We start from the raw sequence: 22,292 nt of genomic DNA on the forward strand, positions 1-22,292 counted from the left end.
AGTGGATGAGCACAGCTGAGGAACAGGCATGAAAGGGGCTGGGAGGAAGGGACTCTGTTAGCTGGTATTGCCCCAGGGAACTTTGTATAGTTAAATCATGGCATTAGTCTCAAGTCGCTGCACTGATCTAAATCCTGTTCACCATGTGTTTGATACGTGAACTTTCTTACTGCTGTGCAATTTCTTAAAATTGTTTCTTGTCCTCACCTTGATATTTTTAGTGTGTTTTTTTTATTTTCTTCTTGACAGGAGAGACTTGTATCACTAGTATTTGGACTTTTAAAACAAAGAAAGCTAAATTTTTATGAAATATATGGAGATGAAATGGTTATTACTGCAAAGAACATAATTAAACAGGTAAGCCAAACACTTCTAATGTATCTGACAAGGTTGCCTCAACCCCTTATGAATTATTTTTTTAAGTACTTAAGAACAGCTCTGATGAATTTTTTGCTGGCTGATGGTCTCTCATTTGGAGCAGCTGGGCTTGCGGACGCTAAGGACTTCCTGAAGCACCGAGGTCTGTTTGCAGAAAAGACCTTCGGGAAGGAACAAGTAGCACAAGTACAGCAGATCACAGCTTTCTCTGTATAATTACTATTGTTCTGAATCCCCTGATTTTAGCTTAGTTTTTTTTCTTTCTCTTAACTCACAGCTTTCCCGAACAGTGTAGTTCTGTCATAACACTCTGTTCCAAAAAAAAAAAAAATCCAAAAAAAAAAAATCCAAAACCCAAACAACAAAAATCAACACAAAGAACAAAACCACACCAAAAAGCCCCCCCACCCCAACCCTCCAGAAAACAAAACCCCCCACGTTCTTGGTGTAAATACATAAAAGAGAAATGCTATAGAAAACGTTGCTTGCCTGAATGTTAGCACAGACCTAGCATAGGCACGTGATAAAAGGTTGGAAAACATCCCTGCCTTTTTCTAAGAGAGCAAGGTGAAGTAATGCAGAAGGTAGAAGTGCTTGCCTGTAAAATTATTTAAAAAATTAATCTTTGTCCATGTTGGTGTCATTTGCCATTTAGGGTAACGTATCTATCTTTTCAAACCAAAAATCTTTGTACGTAAAACCAGCTAAAACCAACAAATGAACAAAGTTGAAATGACTTATTTGGGGAAAAATGCATGGAATATTTTGGACAGTAACACAATGGCTTTTGTTTGCAAACAAAAACTCTAGACTGAACTTTGAGTGTGTGTTTGGTGCTTTTACTTTTGCTCATCTTGTTTGTTTGCGTGCCTATGTAAGAATATTGTGCAAGGGGTGTTTTTCTCCCTAAAGATATCTGATTATTTCAGGAGTCATGTTCTGATGTGTTACGAGCCACCTCTGATTTGTATCTCAAAGGCTGGGAGATAGTCAGGTGCTGGGTTTGCTAGCAGATGAAGACAGTCTCTCCTGTCCGTGTAGCATAGCATGCTGTTCAGAGCTGTGTTGTGAGCCAGGCTGGGAACCCAGCTTTTAAAAGTTTGGAGGAGGAGGATTATTATTAGTATTTTGTTTTAAGCCAGATTGGCTCCCCAAATCCACTTTACATTGCAGCCCCACAGTTCTGTTGATCTGGCTGTGCAGGGTGGGTATAGATAACGCAGGCCGATGTTGCTAGTAAGTACTGTGGCAGAATTAGAAGACAGACGGTGATGTGTGCAACTGCACCATCGCTTCTTGTAAGGACTTGGCGATGATGCGAGCTCTTTCTCACTTGACCCCAATACAATTTAAATTGAGTTGAGCACCCCTGCCCCTAGCCGCTCGGATCAGCGGAGGGTGGGAGTGGATCAGATCAGCGGAGGGTGGGAGTGAGCACTGCTTTCTAGTCATGTTGTATTACTGTAAGCCTGGGAAAAAGAGCATACAGCTGTGTGCAGCTGCTGTGGGCCTTCACGTAAGGTGTAACACCAAAAAAAAAAAGCATGAATGAATAACACCAAGATAAAACTGTTCATCTGCGTGCCAGTCTCCATTGGCTTTTCACTTGCCTATGTCGGCAGTCATGAGGAGACATTTTTTCCTTTAAATTCTCTGTTTAGTTGGATAATAAGCAAGGAGTGCTCTCTATTTTCCTGCTCATTCTTTGTCATAAAGTACTTTTCCCATTCTGCTGGGAATATTTGTCTTTATGTCGGATTTTTCAGGTATCACCTCTCTCAGTCATAGACTTAATCAACTTCCAATGTAAGTTTCTATTGGATAGGGAAAATAGACAGAATCAGAGTATTTCTGTGCGGCTTGTGCAACACGTTTGCATTGTGGCCTATTGTCTCAACTCTTAAAGATATTTTTCCTTAATAAAGGAAACTGTTTCCTTCCCACATCTCAAATGTGCTTCCTGTTCAAATGCATTGCTGGGCTGTTTTGGTCAGTACTTTAGTAGCTCTTTATTGCCAGGCAGGTGAAAGAGCAGAGGTTTGTAAGCACTGAACATACTGCATAGTTCAAGAACAAGTTCTGCTTTTCAGAAGCTTCTGTACTGACCACCTTATTCAAAACACGGGTAAAATCCATGTAGCTTGAGATGACGGCCGTCAGTCACCATTTGGATTGTACATGTTCACTTAAAGGCAAGATGAGTTCGTACACTACTGACTCATTTGATCAGGTTATTGAATGATATTTGGGAGAAACCCCCTAATTCAGTCTAAATGGAGTTGATTTGTATCTAGGGCTTACAAGTGATGTGAAAAGAGATTAATGAACAAATTGCCGTAAAACAATGGATATGTTTGGAATAAAAATTGATTGTTCTGGAGACCTGAAGGAACTGGCCAGCTTTGTATATACCAGCTGAAGAGCGAATGTCCTTTGAGGAAAGCCCACAGCATAGCAATAAAAATGTAGAGAAATCTAGGGACAGAGGCAGGTGGTGCCCTGGAGGTGAAGAGGACAGACAGACAGCAAATACCATGTCTGCTGGGAGAGCAGTTGAAACTGGGTCTGCCTTAACAGTTGAAAGCACAGGACTGTAGGTGTGTGCTTCCATGCTTCCCTGGAGCTGTTCCTTCCAGTTTAGGTTAGATTCCCATGTCCTGTATTTAAAGCTGAAAAGGAAGTCAACCAACATTTTCCAAAGTCAGTCACTTTGGAAAGGGGAAGAATATGGCTTCCATTCTTAAGTACTTGACCTGAGAGACATTTTTGAAATGGTGCGTAGCATCCATGCTCAGAAAAGCAAGTCCCTTTGAGACGGAGCCAGTGTGCCCTGCAGAGCTTAGTACGCAGTTGGGAACGTTTTGATCATCTGTATTTTGCAAATAGGTGTTGGGGGGGGTGGGTTTGGGGGTTTCTTTGGGGTCTTTTGTTTGTTTGTTTTGAGAGAAACAAGTTGTTAAATGATACAAATATGTCTTTCTTTGGTTTACTTTTTCTTATTTAACTTGAGGATCATTGTGTGTGTAATGAAACTCAGCAGCAGTTAGAAGGAAGCTAAGATCTTTTTTTGTTTTGTTTTTTCCCCTTTAAATTTGACAGTGTGTGGTTAATACGGTATCGCAGATAGAAGAAATAGATACAGAAGTGGTTGTTAAGTAAGTATACAGCCAGATTATTTTTTTTTGGTCGTGGGTGGGAATAGGAGATGGATGGGTTTTAGCATAGATAAATTTACCACTCTAATTTTTGCTTAAATTTTCCTATGATTAAGGATTATCCTTCTCTTTCACCTTAATTCTCTGCTTCTGCCTGCCTCTATGAGAATATTGCATATTCCCCTTCTTGTTCAGATTCTAATGTTACCTTAAATTAAACTTACCTTTAAAATAAATACTGAAATTCTGCGCATCTCATTGCATGAAGCATAAACTACTGTATTTAGGCATATATCTCTTAACTACTTGAAAGCATTTCCTGTTGTCATAATCTAGGATTTGATATTAAAATGTGTCAGTAGTTTCAGTACGTCCCAAATGAATGAGAACAGGAGCTATCCAGGGAGGAGACCAGACAACTTCAGACCCAAGAAATGGGTGGCCAGGAACCTCATAAAGGCCAACAAAGGCAAATGCCAAGTTCTGTGTCTTGGAAGGAGCAACCCTTTGCAAGAGGAGAGGCAGGAGCCGGCTGGCTTCAGAGCAGCTTTGCAGGGCAGGACCTGGGGGTCCTGGCAGAGAACTGGTTGGCCATGGACCAGCAGCGTGTCCTTGCAGCCGCAGCCTGGGCCATGCTAGCACAGCCAGCAGGTCGAGGAACAAGACAGACATTGAGACCCAGTGGAGGCCCCTGGGCTGGTTGGGGGCTGAGGCATGGAGTGTAGGAGGAGCAGTCAAGAGAGCTGGGTCCCCCTCCAGTGTGGGGAAGGGAAAACTCAGGGGAGAACTGCCTGCAGCTACCCCATGGGAAGGTTATAGCAGAGCTGTAGACAGAGCCAGGCTGCTCTCGGAGTTGTGCAGGGGAAGGATGAGGGGCAATGGGCGCAAGATGTAAGATGAGAAATGCTAGTTGAATCTCAGGAAAAATGTGTTCCCTATGAGGATGGTCAAACACTGGAACAGGGGCCCAGAGAGGCTGTGGGATCTCTGTCCTGGGGCATACTCAAGCTTTGACTGGGCAGAGCCCTGAGCAACCCGATCTATTTGGACCTGCATTGAGCGGGAGTTGGACAAGGCACCTCCAGAGGTCCCAGCTCCAGAGGCCCCTCTGCCAGCATCTGTTTTTCAGTAGCTCTGTGATTCATTTGGCTCAGCCAAGGGTTACTCCAAGATAATAAAACCAGACCAACTGATAAAGCAAAGTGAGTGGCAGAATCTGCATGAGATTCACAGCCAGATTGGGAAAAGACTGGACACAGGGTCATTTTTAAACATTGGGTATTTGTTCACCATTCTCCAATGTTTACTATTCTGCCATTGGGTCTTGACTGTGTATTACAGAGTTTAACTTGTGTTCTATCAATGACTTCTCTGCCCTTTGCCACAAACAGCTGACTTGCACTTTAATAGCAGAAGTAGTTTCACTGCAGTGCAACAAAACGGGCTTAATAACATGGGTTTTGTAACGCTTGCAAAAATTTTTTTTCCTGTAATCTCATTTTTTTTTTCACATGATTTGTGAAAATGTTATTAACCCCCCTCCCTTGCTGGTATCGCATACGTACCCCAGGGAAAAGAACATTATGCCCTGGAAAAACTAATTGGTAAATGTGAGGCTTTCATTTTTTTAATATGATCTATTTTTATACAGCTCCTTCCTCATTCCACTTGCATACATTGTGTTGATCAGGTGATGTCTGTTGCCTTGCCAGATAAAAGTCTACACAGTGGTCCTTACATTTACAATTCCATTTAAAGCATGTTTTTTTTCTTTATGTGCCAGTAGGCATCATGGCCAGTAAACATTTGCTGTCTGCTGAATACTGCTCTGTTTTTTAGGCTTGCAGACCAGATGAGGATGATGAATTTTCCTCAGTGGTTTGATTTACTGAAGAATATTTTTTCCAAGTTTACCATCTTCCTCAAGAGAATAAAGGTAAGACATTCGTTTACCAAGAGCTTCACATAGGTCAGACCTGAAATGAAATGAAGTTACTTTCCATTTGAAGTCTTAAAGTGTTGGTTTTGCTTATAGAGTTCAAACTTGTGATTGAAAGGATATGTGAATATCAGCATCCAGGGCAAAAATGATGATTGCTAACAAAGAGAGCAGTGGGAAGGAGATAATACCTCTTGTTGCATGATTACATCCATTTCAGGCTGCTAGGGATTAGGACAGAACTTTTGTATGTGTTAGATTGCTCCAAATGAGGTTTCTTTCACCATTCTCAGAAACATCTGATATTGGTTATCGTCCAAGATGGATGGGTCTGCCTCTGAATGCTAATTACACAATAGAAAATAAAGCCAGGAGTTAGTTTAATTTTGTGGGTAAAAGAAAATCTCTTTCTAGCACAAGCTTGTGGCACAGGGCTTTGGTTTTTTTGTAATAAAAGTTATATTTGATTCTAGGCAACGTTAAATACTATCCGTAGCGTGGTTTTCTTGGTTCTAGACAAGAACCAAAAAACCAGAGACCTGGAGGACACCTTGCAAAAGAACTCTGCTAAAGACAGTACGGTGGACACAGAAGTGGCTTACCTGACTCATGAAGGCATGTTTATAAGTGATGCATTCAGTGAAGGGGACCTTCCGCCTGTAGCAGCTGACACTACCTCTCAAAGAAACACTTCCCCAAACAGTGAGCCGTGTAGCAGTGATTCGGTCTCTGAGCCAGAGTGCACTACCGATTCCTCATCCAGCAAAGAGCAAACGTCGTCTTCTGTTACTCCAGGGGGAGTAGAGATGATGTGAGTAAATGCGCTGCCGGTCTCAGCTTTGCAACATGTCAGAAACAAGGTGTTATGTAAAGGTGGTTGTTTCTGATGATACAGTACAAAAATTACTTTGGAGGAATGTGCTTCTCTAGGTAGTGAAGTGGAATGGCTCTCCAGCATCACTCCTAGCGACTGCCATCAGACTGCGCCCAGCTCACCTTTGTTTCATTTATTTGCCTTGCTTTCACCTCTGTGTGTAGTGGTATGGGTACTGATTACGTCACTTCTTACAGAAGAGGGCCTCTTCTCCATCTGTTCTGCTGGGGAGCCCGCTTCTGTAGAGAGCAGGAGAGGTGCAAGTCTAGCCTACATGAAAGACAGATTATTTGTCATGCCTTTAGCAGGCAGAAGCATCTTGTACCCTGCCCGTGTTCCCTATGGCTATTTTTTCTGTGTTTTGTTTTGTTTTGTTTTTTAAGCTGGCTTCATGGAATACACCTCGATAAATTCTAGAGAAAAAAAATCTGCTGTTCATTGTCAACTGTTTGACTTACATGGTTAAATATATCCATCTCAGTGCTTTGGTAACATAGGCAGTGCTGCTTTGTGATGCTCCAGACTCCAGTCTTGTAACCTTTTTGGCATCCTTTTATGCATACCTTATTTATGGCTGGAAGTCAGAGCTACCTTTTTAAAAGAACCAGGCACAGTGTGTGTGGGACTCAGGCATGAGCCACTTCAAAAGCCAGTATGTCTGTATACAGAGTTTTATGAAGCAAAATTGAAATACCACTTGTTGCCCTGCTGAAAGATGGAAGATAGCAAGTGGCCTGCTTGCTCTGGCTGATTGGTGCTCAAGTGTCTGTACTTGTGTGTTTAAGCAACTGTCGGTTTTGATAGAGACCTTCCCCTTCAAATCACTATGCTGGCTGAAGGAGATAGATTTAAAATAAATTTGCTGTGCATAAAGCAAGTTCAGGCCTCTGTATGTCTAAACATCCATCGTATGCTGGAAGAGAAATCTAATGTCCAGGGTTACAGTAAGGAGCAGGGAAGGAGAAGGGCATTGGATCCGAACTGGTCTGGAGTGCTTTGCCAAGTTTGCTAAAAATATACCACCCAGCTAGAGCTCTCAAGCAATAAAGTTGTTTCCAAGGCTGACTGCATAACTTTGTTCTAAAATGAACTTGCTTCATCCCTCTTCTGTTTTTCTTTGCACCTCTGCTCTGTGTTTGCAGCAGGCTAAAAAAATTACAGTAACAGCAATGTTGGCCCAGTTGCTGCTCTGTAGCATCCTGGGTTTTCTCTCTCCTCTCATACTGTCAGTCCCTTGAGCAGCCACGATGGACCAAAGTTTGTTATCTTAACTAATTACCTGAATGGCAGAGCTGTGCTACGGGCTGGCCTCAAAACAGTAGACAAATCACCAAAGGTTTTTTAAAAAGCACCAGCTTAGGAGCCTGAAGTCTAAAGAGCTGACAGCCTATAGGTTAAGGTGGTGGGGAGTGCAGAGTATCTATTTTAGGCCTTACACTTGCATCGGAAGAAAAATTCCGCGTTTTATCTGTCATACGCTTGTGATGCTCAAGTGTTACAGGAGCTGAGTAAATTTTAGCTCAGTAAATGCTAATAGCGTTTATTGTGTTAGTAATGGCTATATTGTGTTTTCTCTTAGACCATTAATAGCAATTAGAATGTGGATTTAAAACAAAATATAAGGATGTGCGGTTGTGCATTTCCTTGTTACAGGGACTGACATGACATTGACAGCAGCTGTACAAAGTGACTTTAGTGATTGACTGACTGTCTGCGTTTGACAGTTGCTGCAAGACTCTCTCCTCCTTCAGCCTGTGAGCAGAAATACTGTTGGTTTGGTTTGGGTTTTTTTTATGAATTGATGCTCAACCAACTGGTTCTGTCATTTGCAGGATCAGTGATGACATGAAGCTGACTGACCTGGAACTGGTCAGGCTGGCAAACAATATTCAAGAGTTACTTTATAATGCCTCTGATATCTGCCATGATCGTTCAGTCAAGTTCCTCATGGCAAGAGCAAAGGTAAGGAGTTTGGGTCAGACTGCTGGTGGTGTCTCATCCTTAATGAGAATTTACTTAATGAGAGCTTAATGAGAAGTTACTGGTTTAATGAGTGAGAGTTCTGAAATGGCATTCTCAACTGAAATTAAGTAACTGTTCCTGCTGCCACAGGCGCTTGATGTTAATGCCCAGAGCACGCAAGCATTAACATGTCATGTCATTGTAAGGCAATGTGGGTTTCTGCCCCCCCCCCTTTTTTTTTCCTTTTTAATATTCTGACTTGCTGTCTTTGAAGCTCCATGCAGAGAATGCGTATCTATGACAAGGTAGCTGCCTGCACTGCAGTCTGCCTTCTCTGTCCCATGGAGGGTTAAATAATGTGCCTCTTAAAATACTAGTAGCCATCAGACATGCTGAGTAGTTATTTCTTTACATCTCTGAATTTTTGTAGTGTTATGTCTCCTTACAATGGTTTTCTTTGCATACAGGATGGCTTCCTAGAGAAGCTGAATTCCAATGAGTTTGTTGCTCTTTCTCGCTTGATGGAAGGCTTTATCTTAGATACTGAGCAGATCTGCGGCAGGAAAAGTATGTCCTTGCGAGGAGCGCTTCAGAGTCAAGCCAATAGATTTGTGAATAGATTCCATGAGGAGAGGAAGACAAAACTAAGGTATCTCTGGGTAGAAGATCTTTGTGTTCTTACATGGATCATTTTATCAATCATATGCCAGGCAAACACAATCTCTTGTTGCCTAGAACACTAGTAAGCCAGTTGTAGTTAAGAGCAGGGGGTGAAAAAACTGTATTAAAACCAAATTATTTTCAATTGGTTTAGACCTTTACTGTTTTCATAACTTAATTTCTTCAAACTGGGTTGTTCTACAGTTAACTAAATAAGGACAGTAATACCTACAGGGAGTACTCAAGACTGACATTGAAGGGCAGGATTCCTCTGTCTCAGGGGTTAACTAACTTCAGGATAATTCATAAAAACAAACAAAACCAACCCCAAAATAAACAAAAAAAAGCCAAAAAACCTCCAGCAAAAACAATTAAAAAAACAACCAAAAAAACCCACTTGAGGAACAGCCTTCCCCGTTACATATATCAAGTCTTTTTGCTCTCATCCATCAAAAGCTCTTAACATTCCAGTATTTACTCATTACTTCAGTGGCAGCAATCTCATAAGGATCTTTATTGCCTAGTGTAGTCTTTTGTCCTCTGTGATAGATTGAATGAATAAATTGTGAGATCTGTAGACCAACGCAGTGATTTTCTGTTTTGCTGCTGCCAATTGTTGGGTGCCTCTTTCTAGTGAAGATGAATAACATAACATCTTGGGCCACTGCCTTTTTTTAAATTACTGTAGTTCTGATTCCACAGCATTACAGGCAGGAGAAGTGTCAAGACAAGGCAATTCATTTTCTCAGCCTCCTCTCTTTTGTGTTTATAACTAGCCTACTTTTGGACAATGAGCGCTGGAAGCAAGCTGAAGTTCCTGCCGAGTTTCAGGATCTTGTTGATTCGGTGTCAGATGGCAGAATTTCTCTCCCTGAAAAAAAAACAGCAGGTGTGTATCTTGCAGTCCTGCTGTTGACTGAATTTATTATCAGCAAATGCTGTTATTGAACGTTGATGGACATATTCCGATGTCACTCTTGATCTGTGTTTGCTTACTGTCTTCTGGGGGGATCAGAAGGAAGTTGGTACCTTTTTTCTTTTTTTTTTTTTTCTTTTTTCTGTTACTGAAGTTGAAACTTCTTGTGCTGACCTTAAGAGATTATTTATTTATTTTTTGAAAACCCATTTAAGTGTTAGCACAGGGAGAGAGCTACTTTTTTATACAAATATTCCCAGTGTAGAGGCTTACAGTCTGCACAAATTCTGTCTTTTCCCCAGAACATACCACTGAAGCGTTACAAGGGACCGAGGAGCATGCATGTGTGCTCAACCCCCCTTGTGTTAAACAAAGCTTGCTCCTTCACACTACTTCATGTGCCGGTTGTTCAAATGAAAGGCAGCATGCTATGTGGCTGCTCATGGAAGTGAAAACTCATGTGCATTGAATTATTTACCTTGCCACAGAAACCTCATTTGACCTCAGACAAGTCGCTTTTTTCTCCTTGTGCCCCATTTCCCCGTGTGCAAAATGGGAATGCATAATGCATGCTTACCTGGTGGGGATACTCATCCAATATCGCAGTGATGAATGTGTGTGAACAGCTAGAAGAGGAAGAAAACATACATAGAGGGGAAGGAAAATGGCAGTAGATGAGAAGGAAGAAAATACAGTAATACCATGGTGGAGAAACCCCAAACCCCCAAAAGGAATACAGCAGATATAGAGAGCGTATTAGGCAATAATCACTCCAGTTATGGAACACGGCACCAAAATATGCTCATCGACCATTGCTCTTAAAATAAGCTCTTGCAGCTTCCTTCGGGAAGATAGGAAACTGGTGGCATCAAATTTAGCATGAAAAACTGCGTCAGTAAGAGCTTATACTGTGAAGCCTGTGGTTTGAAGCTAAAATATTAATATGCACAGCAAATCATTTGAGAATGTATAGTAGAAAACCTAGTGCCTTTTTCCGCTTTTCTTCTTCTATGTGTAACCTGTTGTATTTGAAGTTTATAAGTCTATAATGACTGTGGGACTTTGGGGGATTTTTGATGTAAAATCCCGGCAGATAATAAATTACATTTATGGGTCATAATAATTGTGATGGGTGACCAGCTATATAATACATATTGTAAAAGAGAGCAGTGCTCCAAAGATTGGTTGCGGTTTTTTTCAAGCCTTAGCAAGTGAACACTAAATTTTTAGAAACTAGCATTTTTTTGTACTTGTTTTTAGTTCAACTCATCCCTTTTCCTTTCTTGCTAAAATGTCTAGCTACTGAAGAAAGAAAGCCAACTGAGTTCCTTATTGTTGAAGGACAAAAATATGCAACAGTTGGGTAAGATGCACTCTTTTCTCTTAGCAGGGGGTTAGTTGGCAAGAACTGTTGAGTAGAACTGTGATGAATACTAACAGCTTTAGCAATCTTACTTAAATAAAAAAAAACCCTCTCCTTCCACAGACTAGTTTCTCTTTAGTTCCCAGACAGTTATAAAACATTGCAAGCTCTTCTGTACATTAAAACACTGTTTCTTCTCTGAATGACTAGGCTGAAATTTATGGTTTCATTTTAACGTGGTTTTTTTCCAGTTATTTCATGAAGACACATAGTCATGAAAATACAGGTTTGTCTTCATAGCATGCTGTTATTATTTCTTGCAATACAGGTTATCTCTGGCAAAATCAGAATAGTTTGAGTTGGAAGGGACCTTTTAAAGGCCATCTAGTCCAAGCTCCCTGCAATGAGCAGGGACATCTTCAACTAGATCAGGTTGCTCAGAGCCCTGTCCTACCTGGCCTTGAATGTTCCCAGGGATGGGGCATCTACCACCTCTCTGGGCAACCTGTTCCAGTGTTTTACCACCCTCATCGTAAAAAATTTGTTCCTTATATATAGCCTGAATCTATCCTCCTTTAGTTTAAAACCATTACCCCTTGCCATATCACTACAGACCCTACTAAAACATCTGTTCCCATCTTTCTTATAAGCCCCCTTTAAGTACTGAAAGGCCATAACAAGGTCTCCCCAGAGCCTTCTCTTCTCCAGGCTAGACAACTCCAAAATACGTGAGTCCATACTGAATGATTGCAGAATACAATATGGACTATCTCAGAAGCTGCAATACACTATTTCTTGGTATCCTGATTGCTTTGTATTGGAAAGTAGTTTCTTAAAGCTGGTTATATTAAAGACGTTTTAAAATATATGATACTCGCATACTTCTTTGATTTAAAAGCATGCCGTATTTCCAAAGACTGTGAGGCTTAAGTGTTAAATATGCATGAGTGTGTTTTTGGGGAGGGAGTAAAACCTGGAAGACTTCACTCCCCAGAGTCCTAACATCAATTTACACCAAACTTAAAAGTTCTGATTTACATAATGTCTTTGACCAGCTGTCATTTTATGCATTGCTTCATGACGATGCGTCATTGTTCAATTAGAAACAAAAGCTGATGGCTCAGAACTCCTGTGCCAGCCAACTGATATCACTGCAAAAGAGCATTTCAGGTTGAGTAGGAGCATTTGAACATGCTTTAAAGGATAAAATTTACTTAATAGATGATGTATTTGATAATCCATCTCTGCTCATTTGAAACTTTTTGTATTTAGCTCTGTGAAGCAATTATCAGCTTCATGTTGGTGCATTTCATTGTATTTCATTGTACAGTTTCATTGTATTTAATCAAATAAAATGCATTCATGAAAAAAAGCCTAGATGTTCCCCAAAAATTCTCCAGGTGTTTTTTTTCAGTGGATTGTTCATCATCTTTCTGCACTCTACTGCATAAAGGAAGAGAGAGATTTAACTTTTTGAAATGTTAGAATATCTACTCTGAAAATTTGATCTTCCCTCAGTTTTCCTTCCTTCCATGTATTTCAGTTCAAAGGAGCATACCTACTCTTTGTGGAGTCTTGTTAATTCTATCCAGTAGCTCCCAAATTCTCCAGTGCCAGCTGAATTCAGGGGAAATTATAGGTGTTGAGCATATTTGAATATTTGGTGCTCTTTCTTCACAGCTGTCTTCTCTGTTTATGACTCCTTAGCATTCATTACATCCTTTTCAGTGGTGGTTGTTGTCTACATTCTGTGGATATTTGTACTTGCTCAAAGTTGGCCAGAATTATACAGTAGTATAAGAAAGGAGCTTTGGATTTTTTGTCCCCTGCCAACGTCTACATGGAGACTTCTAGTTCCACAGTAGCTTTTTTGGAGATTAAAAAGTTATACCAACGAACCTCAGAGATTTTCTTTCATATACGTTAAGTACTTTTTCCATGCGACACCCTGTGGAGTGGGTATTCTTTATAACCATCTTTATGTATATCTCCTTTTATGTTTTACTTCTACTTCAGATCATTAGTGGGTTTATTTAATGCTATAAACCCTAGCTTTCTATCAACATGACTGGCCTGTGTTTGATTTTTCAACATCTTTCACGCACTGAGATGACATATTTGGCTGTTTCCTCTCTTGTAGGACAGTATTGCTGTTAATAAGAATAATCCTTGAGTACTGCCAGTGTGTGGATAACATTCCTTCCATCACCACTGACATGCTTACCCGCCTGTCTGATTTACTGAAGGTATGACTCCAAATGTACCATCTGTGCTAATCAGGGGTATTCAGAGCAGAGAACATGTCTTACTCTCTGTAATGCTTCATGTGCTTTTATGATTTCATATAAATCATATAAATTGTCTAGAAATGATTGTGTTTGTTACTGTGCCGTAAGGTAGCCTTTTAAGATAAGGGCATTAAAGATGCAATTTGTTGTGTGAATTAACTTTGGGAAGGCTGTCTTTCCTCTTGTTTACCAGTAGCGTTGGAAATCCCATCTAGTATTGTTTGTCATAGCTGCCTGTCCTTCAGGCTGGGTATGGGATTAATGCTGCGGAAGAAAAAGCAATTTGATCCCAGATGCCAGGAAGGAAATGAGTCCCTTGGTTTTTGCAAGTCAGTAAAGGTATAGTCAGTAGAAGCATGAAAAATAGTATGGGATGAAGCTTCTGTTGTAAAATGTAAAGATGATGAAAGACCAGGACCTTGTGTCATTGATTTCTCACTAGAGAAGAGGAAAGCTAGTAAAGCACAGATACTGCAAGGTAATATAAGTAAACAATAATAAAAGGAGCACATGAATGCACCTTAAAATGGTCATATGTATATATGGGCTCCAAAGCCTAGCAGTTAATTTATTTCAAGGTTTTCACTTGCATCTTTGCCCACACAAGGTTATGTCAGGTATTAGAGTTCTGAACGTAAGTGTAATTGATAAAAGACAAACAGGTTCTACTCTCTGAAAGTATATTTTACATAAGGTGGGAGACGGGGAAGGGGAAAGGGAAACACACCCTAGGAGATGGACCTTTAAATAATCTTCCTGTTGGTAGTTCTTATCTGAATAACCAGATACAAGAACACTCCTCCCTGCAGTCATCATTCAGATTCATCCACAAACCTTCCCCTTTGAAAGCACTATCCAAGGCAGTCGGGGACTGGGGATGCCCCTCTTCTCCTCTCATTCTCCAGCTGCTGCTTCACTCAAGTCTTGTAGCACCTTTTTGCAGGCAGGCAGAATAGCAGCAGATGCTTCAAACTTGGCCAGATTTGCATCTCTGTGTTACTTCTCTCTCCCTACCATATCTCATTCTAGCTCTGTTGTGTGTGATTTATTCCTTGATATTCAAACATCATGTGCAGTTTAATTATTGTATTTCCTGTCTGGCAGCGAGGTGCCATCAATTGGAGAGATGACAAGAGCGGCTAGCAAAAACAAAAGCTCGTTTATTACACTTTGAACAAAATAAGAGCCAATGAGGGTGTCCTTGCAAGTCGCTACACTTTTTGTTGGACAGCTGTCAGAGCTAGCAAGCTTTGAAGGTAGTGAGAGCTAGTCTTTATTGTGATGGAAGGTGCAAACTGTTCCCAGGTAATGAAATTCTAGGTCATTTTGGACTTTGGCTGCAACCGGAGTGAAATAACACCTGTGTATGAACAAAAACACAATCATAATTACTGGAGGTGTTTAGCTGGTGCAGACGAGAGAAGGCTGGCGGCCACGGTGCCGGAACGCAGAAGTGCTTTCCTCCAAGCAGTCACAAGGAGGGGATATTGCTCTTTTCATGTTTCAGGCATGCTACTTACTTGCTGCTTTGTCTGCAACAAGCCATCCAGTAACACTAATATCTACAAAATGCAGGGGGAGAGTGTCTGTCATCCTTTATAGAGCATGTTTTTAATGGTCTGCCACACAGTCAATGAGTTGGCCCTAACCTGAGCTAAACACCTCAGAGGAGCTTGCGCTATATAGGATGTATCTGTCTCACTCAGTGGATCTACTTCTAAAGTCCACCAGGAGACATAAGAAAAGGTCTTGCTTTTCAGGAGGAGGAGGCATGAAGTGAATGTCAGACAGTTTCAGATCCTGACTTACGTCCAAGAGCAGCATACATTATGCCTCTCTCAGTCGGGGGCCACACATAGCTCAAGTTCAGTTGTGGCACTAGGTCTGGGTTGCTTTTCTGGCCCTGGATGCACCACGCCGGCAGCCCAGAATGGGGGTGTGGTGTTCATGGCATATCCTCTCCAGTCTCAAGTTTTGTGACTGACTCCAGGCAATACCCAGAAAATTTGTTTCCTGATTTTACTCAAGGAGGGCTGAAATGTTGGGTTTGTTTTTGCATTATCATGAAGCAAGACCTGTGAAGCAGGATTGTGGCCCCCCAGAAAAAGGAGCTCTATGTGAGGGAGATCCTCTGTGTTGCAGACACAAGCTGCAGGGCAACCTTGTCACAATTTCTTACGAATCTTCCTTCAGGTGCAAGGGAAAGGGTCAGTGCTTTGTAGGTTTTGCCTCCCAGTTTCCACCCCAGTGTCAACAGGACAGTTCTGTTCAAACAGGAGCCCTGGGACTTCTGCTCTCCATTCAGAGCAGGAGTCGGGGACAGCAGCAATGGCTCCTCTGCCTCTACTGTATCACCCAAGCGAGCCTAGAATATGCTCAAGTGCTCAAGCTGGGCGGTGGAGCATAATTCCAAAATAAGACAGAATATGCTAACAGGAAATGTCTTACTGTCCAGAGACCTGGCTGGCCTGCGTGCATTTAATGATAACTTCCTTTCTTCTGGAACTAAGTTAGGAAGATCAAGTCATGAGTCGTCCACTATACCTGGAATTCTTACAGAATTGGTTTTTGACATGGCTTAACATCTTCTGTGCATCGTTTCTTAATCTCGGTATTTTATAGTGTTAGAAACACAGATTCAGCCACCTCAGCAGCAGTGAGTTTTAGTGCTTTCAAGTTTCCTTTAACATCAGCAGTGGGGAAGGTCTAGAGCCAGAGCAGAAACTTGTTCTTTTGATATTTTCCATTCTCATATTACACTTGTCTACTTAGCAAAACTAGTTAGATCCTTACCCTTCACTCCACCCAAGGCCCTGGTTTGAAAAGTAGATATTATAGATTTCTAGTATAAAGCCATTCTTGTGTACAGCTTTCAAAGTAAGACTGAACACAGCTAGTCTGCAGCAAGTCTGACTTGCTACTTTACTTTCGCACTGAGAGAAGCCTCACCCAAAGGTCTCATAGGGAAACAGAAATTAGTCCCTGAATTGAAATCACTGAGCAGCTAAGTATGTTTTTAATAACAGTATTTCTACGTCCTGAGCAGCAGGCTCTGACTGCTGAAACACTGCCTTGAGTGCTTTAGCATAAGCTGAGTCAAAAAAAATACTACGGGCCAGCGACTACCGAGAGTGGTGAAGAAGTTCCTTTTGTCTTACTAGTTAATAGTCGTGGACTCCTCTGTATCAAGGAGTATGCGAAACTCGGTGCTGGCCTTCATTTATTTTGTAATAATATGTTTAATCTTGCAGAATTCTGTTGATGGTATTTTTAAGCTGTGGTTATGTGTAGTTGTTAAAGAGTCAGCATAAATTTTCACTATCTTTTCTTTTCTCGCAGTATTTCAACTCTAGAAGTTGCCAACTAGTGCTTGGAGCTGGTGCATTACAAGTTGTTGGTTTGAAAACAATCACTACAAAAAACCTAGGTATGGAATTCTGTATTTAAAATGTCAACGCTTGTTCTTCTGCCTGTTTAAAAAAAAAAAAAAACAAAAAACAAACACACACAAAAAACCCCTAAACATTGATGATAAGCTATGTTTGTGTTGTGGTGCCCTGCATGGAACACAGAGAATGATAAGACCTTGCTGGTTAGTGGGTAAAACATGTATAAAAGCTAGTGAATTGTCTGATTAAGGGGTGCACTAAAATCCATCAAATTCCTTTGCTGTCTACTGGATCACTTTAAATGTAAAGCTTCATTGTGTTACACGAAGGAAACGTAAGAACAAATATACCGGCTAGTAAGTTTTCCATGAAAATGTTTTGGCTGTGGGAAGGTGTAGTTACTTTTTCAGCGGTGACTTTGGCATGCTTGGGAGCTGCTGAGTGTTCAGATCTCGAGATTGGAGGTACGTAGGTAGAGGAATGCAGCCAAACCTCTGTCTCCCCATGCATTTAACTGAGCTGTGCTGTCCCATCTGCCCCGTGGTGCTGGATTCTGCAACGCCGCGTCCACATACAGCCCCTGCGGGTTATAACCACATGTCAGTAATGCGCAAAATTATTTCTGTGGGTGGCTGTGAATTGCATAGTTAGTCTTTGTGGCTGAGCATCCCGGCGCGGTCAGGTAACTTAGGGCTCTGTGTCTGTTTGTGCTGAATCCAAACTATGATTTGGGCTTTACAGTTTCTCATTTTCAGTGTGCAGCTATTTAGCTGAATTGCCAGCCCCAGGTTACCTGCCTGGACTGCTTTAGCTGCTCGGAGAAGCTGGGGAGAACTAGGTGCCCAGTTCCATGCTACAGAAAAGTCTGACACGCTACTCAAGACCCCCAGTTTTAAGCTGTCTCCTGAAATTAAGAGCCTTTGGTTGATGGGTTGAAGCAGGCGTTTGAACTTGCAGTTCCCATGTTTCAGGGCGTCCTGGTTACCAGTCTGCATTTTCCTTTTTAAAAGGGAATGGTTTGAGGGAGATGGGTTGAGAGGCTTCCCACCATGGGCAGACACAAGTGAGCAGAGAAAAGCTAGGTCAAGTCTCTGCTCCAGAAGGCTTGGCCAATGTGGTGACCATTCTGGCCCCACCGTGTGTCCTGCTGCCAGCTCAGGCCCTGGTGGGCACACGAGGAGCTCAGTTTTGGGAATCCTGCCGGCACCGCAGACAGGAGCTGGCTCTGGGCTGCTCAGCATTGGCAGGGCAGATTGTTTATGTACACCTCCCGCAGAAGAAACATCGATGCCTTGAGAATGTGGCTGCCAAGGTTAGGTAGCTGATGAGTCAGGTCTTTCGAGATCTCTCTGATGTCTGTGTGTGCTCAGGGCTCAAAATGTCAAGTAGACACTTAAAGCCTCTTGTAAAATTAGTCCCTTACCCCGTATCTTAGAGAAGCTGGGTGTGAATCGCCAGGTACTAGTCTGGCGTCTTCAGTGGGTGGGGTTTCCCAGTGGAAACAAATGCTTAGCTCCTTTTTTTTTTTTTTTTTTTTTTTTAAAGCATGTTAAATTGTGTCAGATCTGTTATTTATGTTCAAGGAGATACAGTCTATACAAAATGACTCTTCCTGTGTAATAATTAAGTTATTTTTCTTTCCCTCTCTCACTTCTGGATTTACAGCCCTTTCTTCACGTTGCCTACAGCTAATCGTACACTACATTCCTATTATCAGGGCTCATTTTGAAGCTCGACTGCAGCCGAAGCAGTTTAGCATGCTCAGGCATTTTGACCACATTACAAAGGTAATTCCTTTGGCATTTCCTAATTACACGCAAAGTTCTGCTTTTCGTCTGTGCTCTGAAGAATATGAATGCCACTAGACAGTAAATAAAACCTGCTTTTTTCCTTTACAGGATTATCACGACCACATAGCTGAAATTTCAGCAAAGCTCGTTGCCATAATGGATAGCTTATTTGACAAACTATTATCCAAGGTAATGATTTATGGAAATAATTATACACTCTCTAAATCGCAATTGGAGGTCTGACGGTATACAGTCTAGATGTTTCAAATGGAGTCTTAAACTTTCCTAATCAGGAATTGTTTGAACTTCTGTAAACTGTGTAAACACAGAGCTCTGTGCTGTACTCATGAATGTGGCTTGTCTTAACATTTGCCACCTGGGTGTCGTTTGCCTTCACCCCCACAAAAAAATTTGTTCGTTTATTCCTTCAGCAGTAACAGAAATGCTTTGGCTGGCGCAGATGCTCTGGTGTTTGGAAACTGAAGTGCTCTCCTACCCTCAGCAGTTTTATCCGCTGACAGCTCTTGTCTGCAGTCAGGCTGAGCCGGTTCCCGTTTCCTGCTCTTCCCAACGGTGCCTCTTTGGAAGTGGGGAGCGTGTGATTTCCTGCAGCTGAGGAAACAGCAAAAAACTGCTGAGGAGGAAGAGTTTTTGGAGGGGAAGGACCAGCTCTTCTATTGGGCTGCAGGCCTGGGGGCTAGAGGTCTGCACTTAGCAGTTACTGCTGTGTAGTAACGCTAATGGCTGTCCCATGAAGTGCTCTTAATGTTTTTTGGGTTTTGAACGCTCATCAGTGGAACAGGTTGGTCCTGGGCTGGGTCCACTCACTCTGACTCCTCTCGAGGCGGGATACGCTGAGACAGACTGCCCCAAGATGGGGCCTGCTGGGCCCACAGATCTGATGGATAAAGTACATGAGCTTTTAAAGCTTAGTGTTTTGCTTTGGATCTTAGGCTCTTAAAAAAAAAAAAAAAAAAGCTGTTTCATAAGAGCAGAAAATTAATTCTTTACTGACCGATTTGTTTGATTGGCCTGGGCCAACCTCTTCCTTGGCAGGAGCTCGTGAGAAGCAGAGAATCTCCCCGGTGGAGCACAGGTTGGGGAAAGGCTGACAGGGGCTGCGGTGAGGCAGCTGTAACAGGCAGGATTTCTGTCTTCCTTGCTGTTTCTATTATTTTATTGTTTATTTTATGTTATGCTTTTTCTTTTCATCTGTTTCTTTGGGCTATCAAATAGTGTTACCCAAGCTTAGAGGAAAAAAAAAAAGCCAAAGCATTTAAATTAGGATTCCTCGCCCCTGTTGTTTTTACTCTTTTTAAAACATGTTTATGTCCTTTTCTAAAGATCCAAATAGCAGTCTGCTGCTATTTTGGTTTTCTGCCTGACATAAAAATACCTGTTCTATGAAGTCATACGGCTTTTTGGTCCCTTTACCTTTTATCTCTTGAAAACAAAAGACAAATGCAAGAATTTAAATTATTGATACTAAACAAGTTAGCCCACAACAAACCAGTAACACAGCTTGTGTTCTTGATGGTAGTTAGTAAGTATCCATCCCTTACTGTCTTTCCATCTTTACAGCCCATTCTTTTCTTGTGGGCTGGCACAAGATATAAACTGAGAATGTTCCTATCCTTTAGAGCTCTTAAAGGCTTGAGTGAGAGTGCCTGGCTCACGGGAACGCAACCCACAGAGTACAGGAGAAAAGGAGACCATGTGTTGATTTGCCTCCGTTCCTAACATACCCCGTAATTTGGCTCATCTTGTTCCTGAAATAATGAAATCTTGGCACTGGAGACTGTGAAGAACATAAAAACAGGAAATTTGCAAATGGGCATGTCAGTGCAACCATGTCAGTGTGTTCTTTGTTTTATATGTTTTTGCGAGAGTCTAAATATTTCAGTGCCTTGTGGATAAAGTGGTCACCTGCTTTAAAAATGAGTAAGCAAGCAGGTTTTGTAGCAGTGTGTGTCCAGCATGCTTTAAAAACAAATATTGCACGGTCTAGAAACCTGCATTGTAGGAGACAAACGCTTTGGTCCAGTAGAAGGGACGTGGATCTGGCACTTGGGCAACGTGGACAATTACTTTTGCATTTCCAAGCCTCGCTCCCTCTGGGAGCTCCATGGAACAGGAGCCGTCTTCACACAGTGCCACCGTGATGAGGCCGCACGCTCAGCGGGGCATTTCACAACAGCACAGACAGCTCGCAGCATCTGTCTATTAACTTTGGCAGGGAGATAAAACAGGAACAGGGGTATTTAACGGCTGTAAGTAACAACTGAAAAAGGTGTAGGTTTTTAAAAAGGGATGAATGCTTGTGGAAAAAATCCAGTGTGAGTTCTTAACTTCTCTTGGAGCTTGCTGTCTTGTGACTGTTTGGACAGAAGAGCAGTAAATTTTTGTCTGATCCCTCATGGTATTACATGCTGTTGACCTTAGCTGGAGATAAAAATGGCCAGCACCTTGCAGGGCTGGAGCTCATGTTTCTTTCTGGTGCTGTCGCTTATCCCCCGTCACGATGAAGAGCTTGATTTGTCTGTAGTCGGTAGCCATGCAAGAGCCGTTGCTGCAGCTTGCCGCTGCCCTTTGGCTTTACAGCGTACTGGTAAACTGCGAATCATTTGTTGCCTAAGTCTCATGTCTTTGAGGCACAATCCTGTACGCTGCGTGGTTGTCCCATGCAGGGAGCAGGGCTCCCGGAGCAGTAAGCACTATTTTTCTGCTGCTTCTCCTGTCAAAATCAGGTCATCAGTTTGACTTTTCCATAAAGACTTTCTCAAAATTCCCCATTTCTTCTTTTCTCTCACACTCAGGCAAGCTTCGTTCTCTTTCACAGTTCACGCTACCGTAAGAGAGAGCATTTGCTCCCATGCATTTGTAAATAATCTAGTTAGAATGATGCAGCTCTTCCACCAAATTGTGCAAGGCTTTGTGGGGAAGTATCACTCTACCAAAGGCGACCTACCAGTGTTCAACCCTGCTAGCACAGGCTCTCCACCAGGAACTGAAGAGCTGGTTTCACTGTTCCTGGGATGGTTTTTCAAAGTGCTTCTGAAATCACATTCAGATCTTCCCTATCCAGGGTAGGGACACAAGCGTTTTGTTCCCTTTGTAGCAAGTCTCTTGCCATCTGGTGGTTTCCAGCATCTTGTTTCTTGATCTCAGTCACTGGGAGAAGGGACGCTTTCTACTTTGTTTTCCAAGGTATTTCTGCGATGTTTTTATGGCCAACATTGAGTTCTTAGGAGTTTCCATTTCTTTATGCTTTCCTTTCCGTGTTTCTTCAGAAATTTGGATGTGTGTGATCTTAGAGAAGTAGTTTTCTCTCAGGAAGTACTTGAGGGGCATATTCATCAGAGGTAGAATTGCTTGTCTGTCATTGACTCAGACAAATCTGAGAGGACCAGCTAGCAGGCCACATAGCGTGCATCTGCGTGGCTGGCACAGTGATTTTTCTCTGCATCTGTAATTCATAGGGTAATGGAAACCAACAAAAAGTAATGAGCAAAGAGAAGTAAGTCAAGCTAACAAAGATCACAGAATAATAGAATTGTTAAGGTTGGAAAAGACCCAAT

The 22,292-nt window shown here is 41.9% G+C and overlaps 1 protein-coding gene across 7 annotated transcripts in view; it reads left to right on the forward strand.

Annotated features, from left to right (window-relative positions):
- Positions 1-22,292, forward strand: part of VPS54 (VPS54 subunit of GARP complex) — a 53,177-nt gene that overhangs the window by 26,809 nt on the left and 4,076 nt on the right. For 6 of the 7 annotated variants that reach the window (XR_015708122.1, XM_087774204.1, XM_087774205.1 and 3 more), the window contains 12 exons: positions 250-357; positions 3,478-3,533; positions 5,373-5,469; positions 5,946-6,283; positions 8,179-8,308; positions 8,776-8,957; positions 9,745-9,857; positions 11,184-11,247; positions 13,388-13,493; positions 16,875-16,962; positions 18,590-18,711; positions 18,823-18,903. Coding sequence is in view for 5 of the 7 variants with exons in the window: in XM_087774204.1 (XP_087630330.1) it covers positions 250-357; positions 3,478-3,533; positions 5,373-5,469; positions 5,946-6,283; positions 8,179-8,308; positions 8,776-8,957; positions 9,745-9,857; positions 11,184-11,247; positions 13,388-13,493; positions 16,875-16,962; positions 18,590-18,711; positions 18,823-18,903 (1,485 nt within the window). In the remaining 2 variants the exon portion in view is untranslated. The remainder of the gene's footprint in view (positions 1-249; positions 358-3,477; positions 3,534-5,372; positions 5,470-5,945; positions 6,284-8,178; positions 8,309-8,775; positions 8,958-9,744; positions 9,858-11,183; positions 11,248-13,387; positions 13,494-16,874; positions 16,963-18,589; positions 18,712-18,822; positions 18,904-22,292) is intronic. The other variant, XR_015708123.1, reaches the window with a different exon arrangement.

Source organism: Nipponia nippon, unplaced genomic scaffold (genome assembly GCF_047370975.1).
Source record: "Nipponia nippon isolate SJK-2023a ecotype South Korea unplaced genomic scaffold, ASM4737097v1 scaffold_4, whole genome shotgun sequence".
Lineage (NCBI taxonomy): Eukaryota > Metazoa > Chordata > Aves > Pelecaniformes > Threskiornithidae > Nipponia > Nipponia nippon.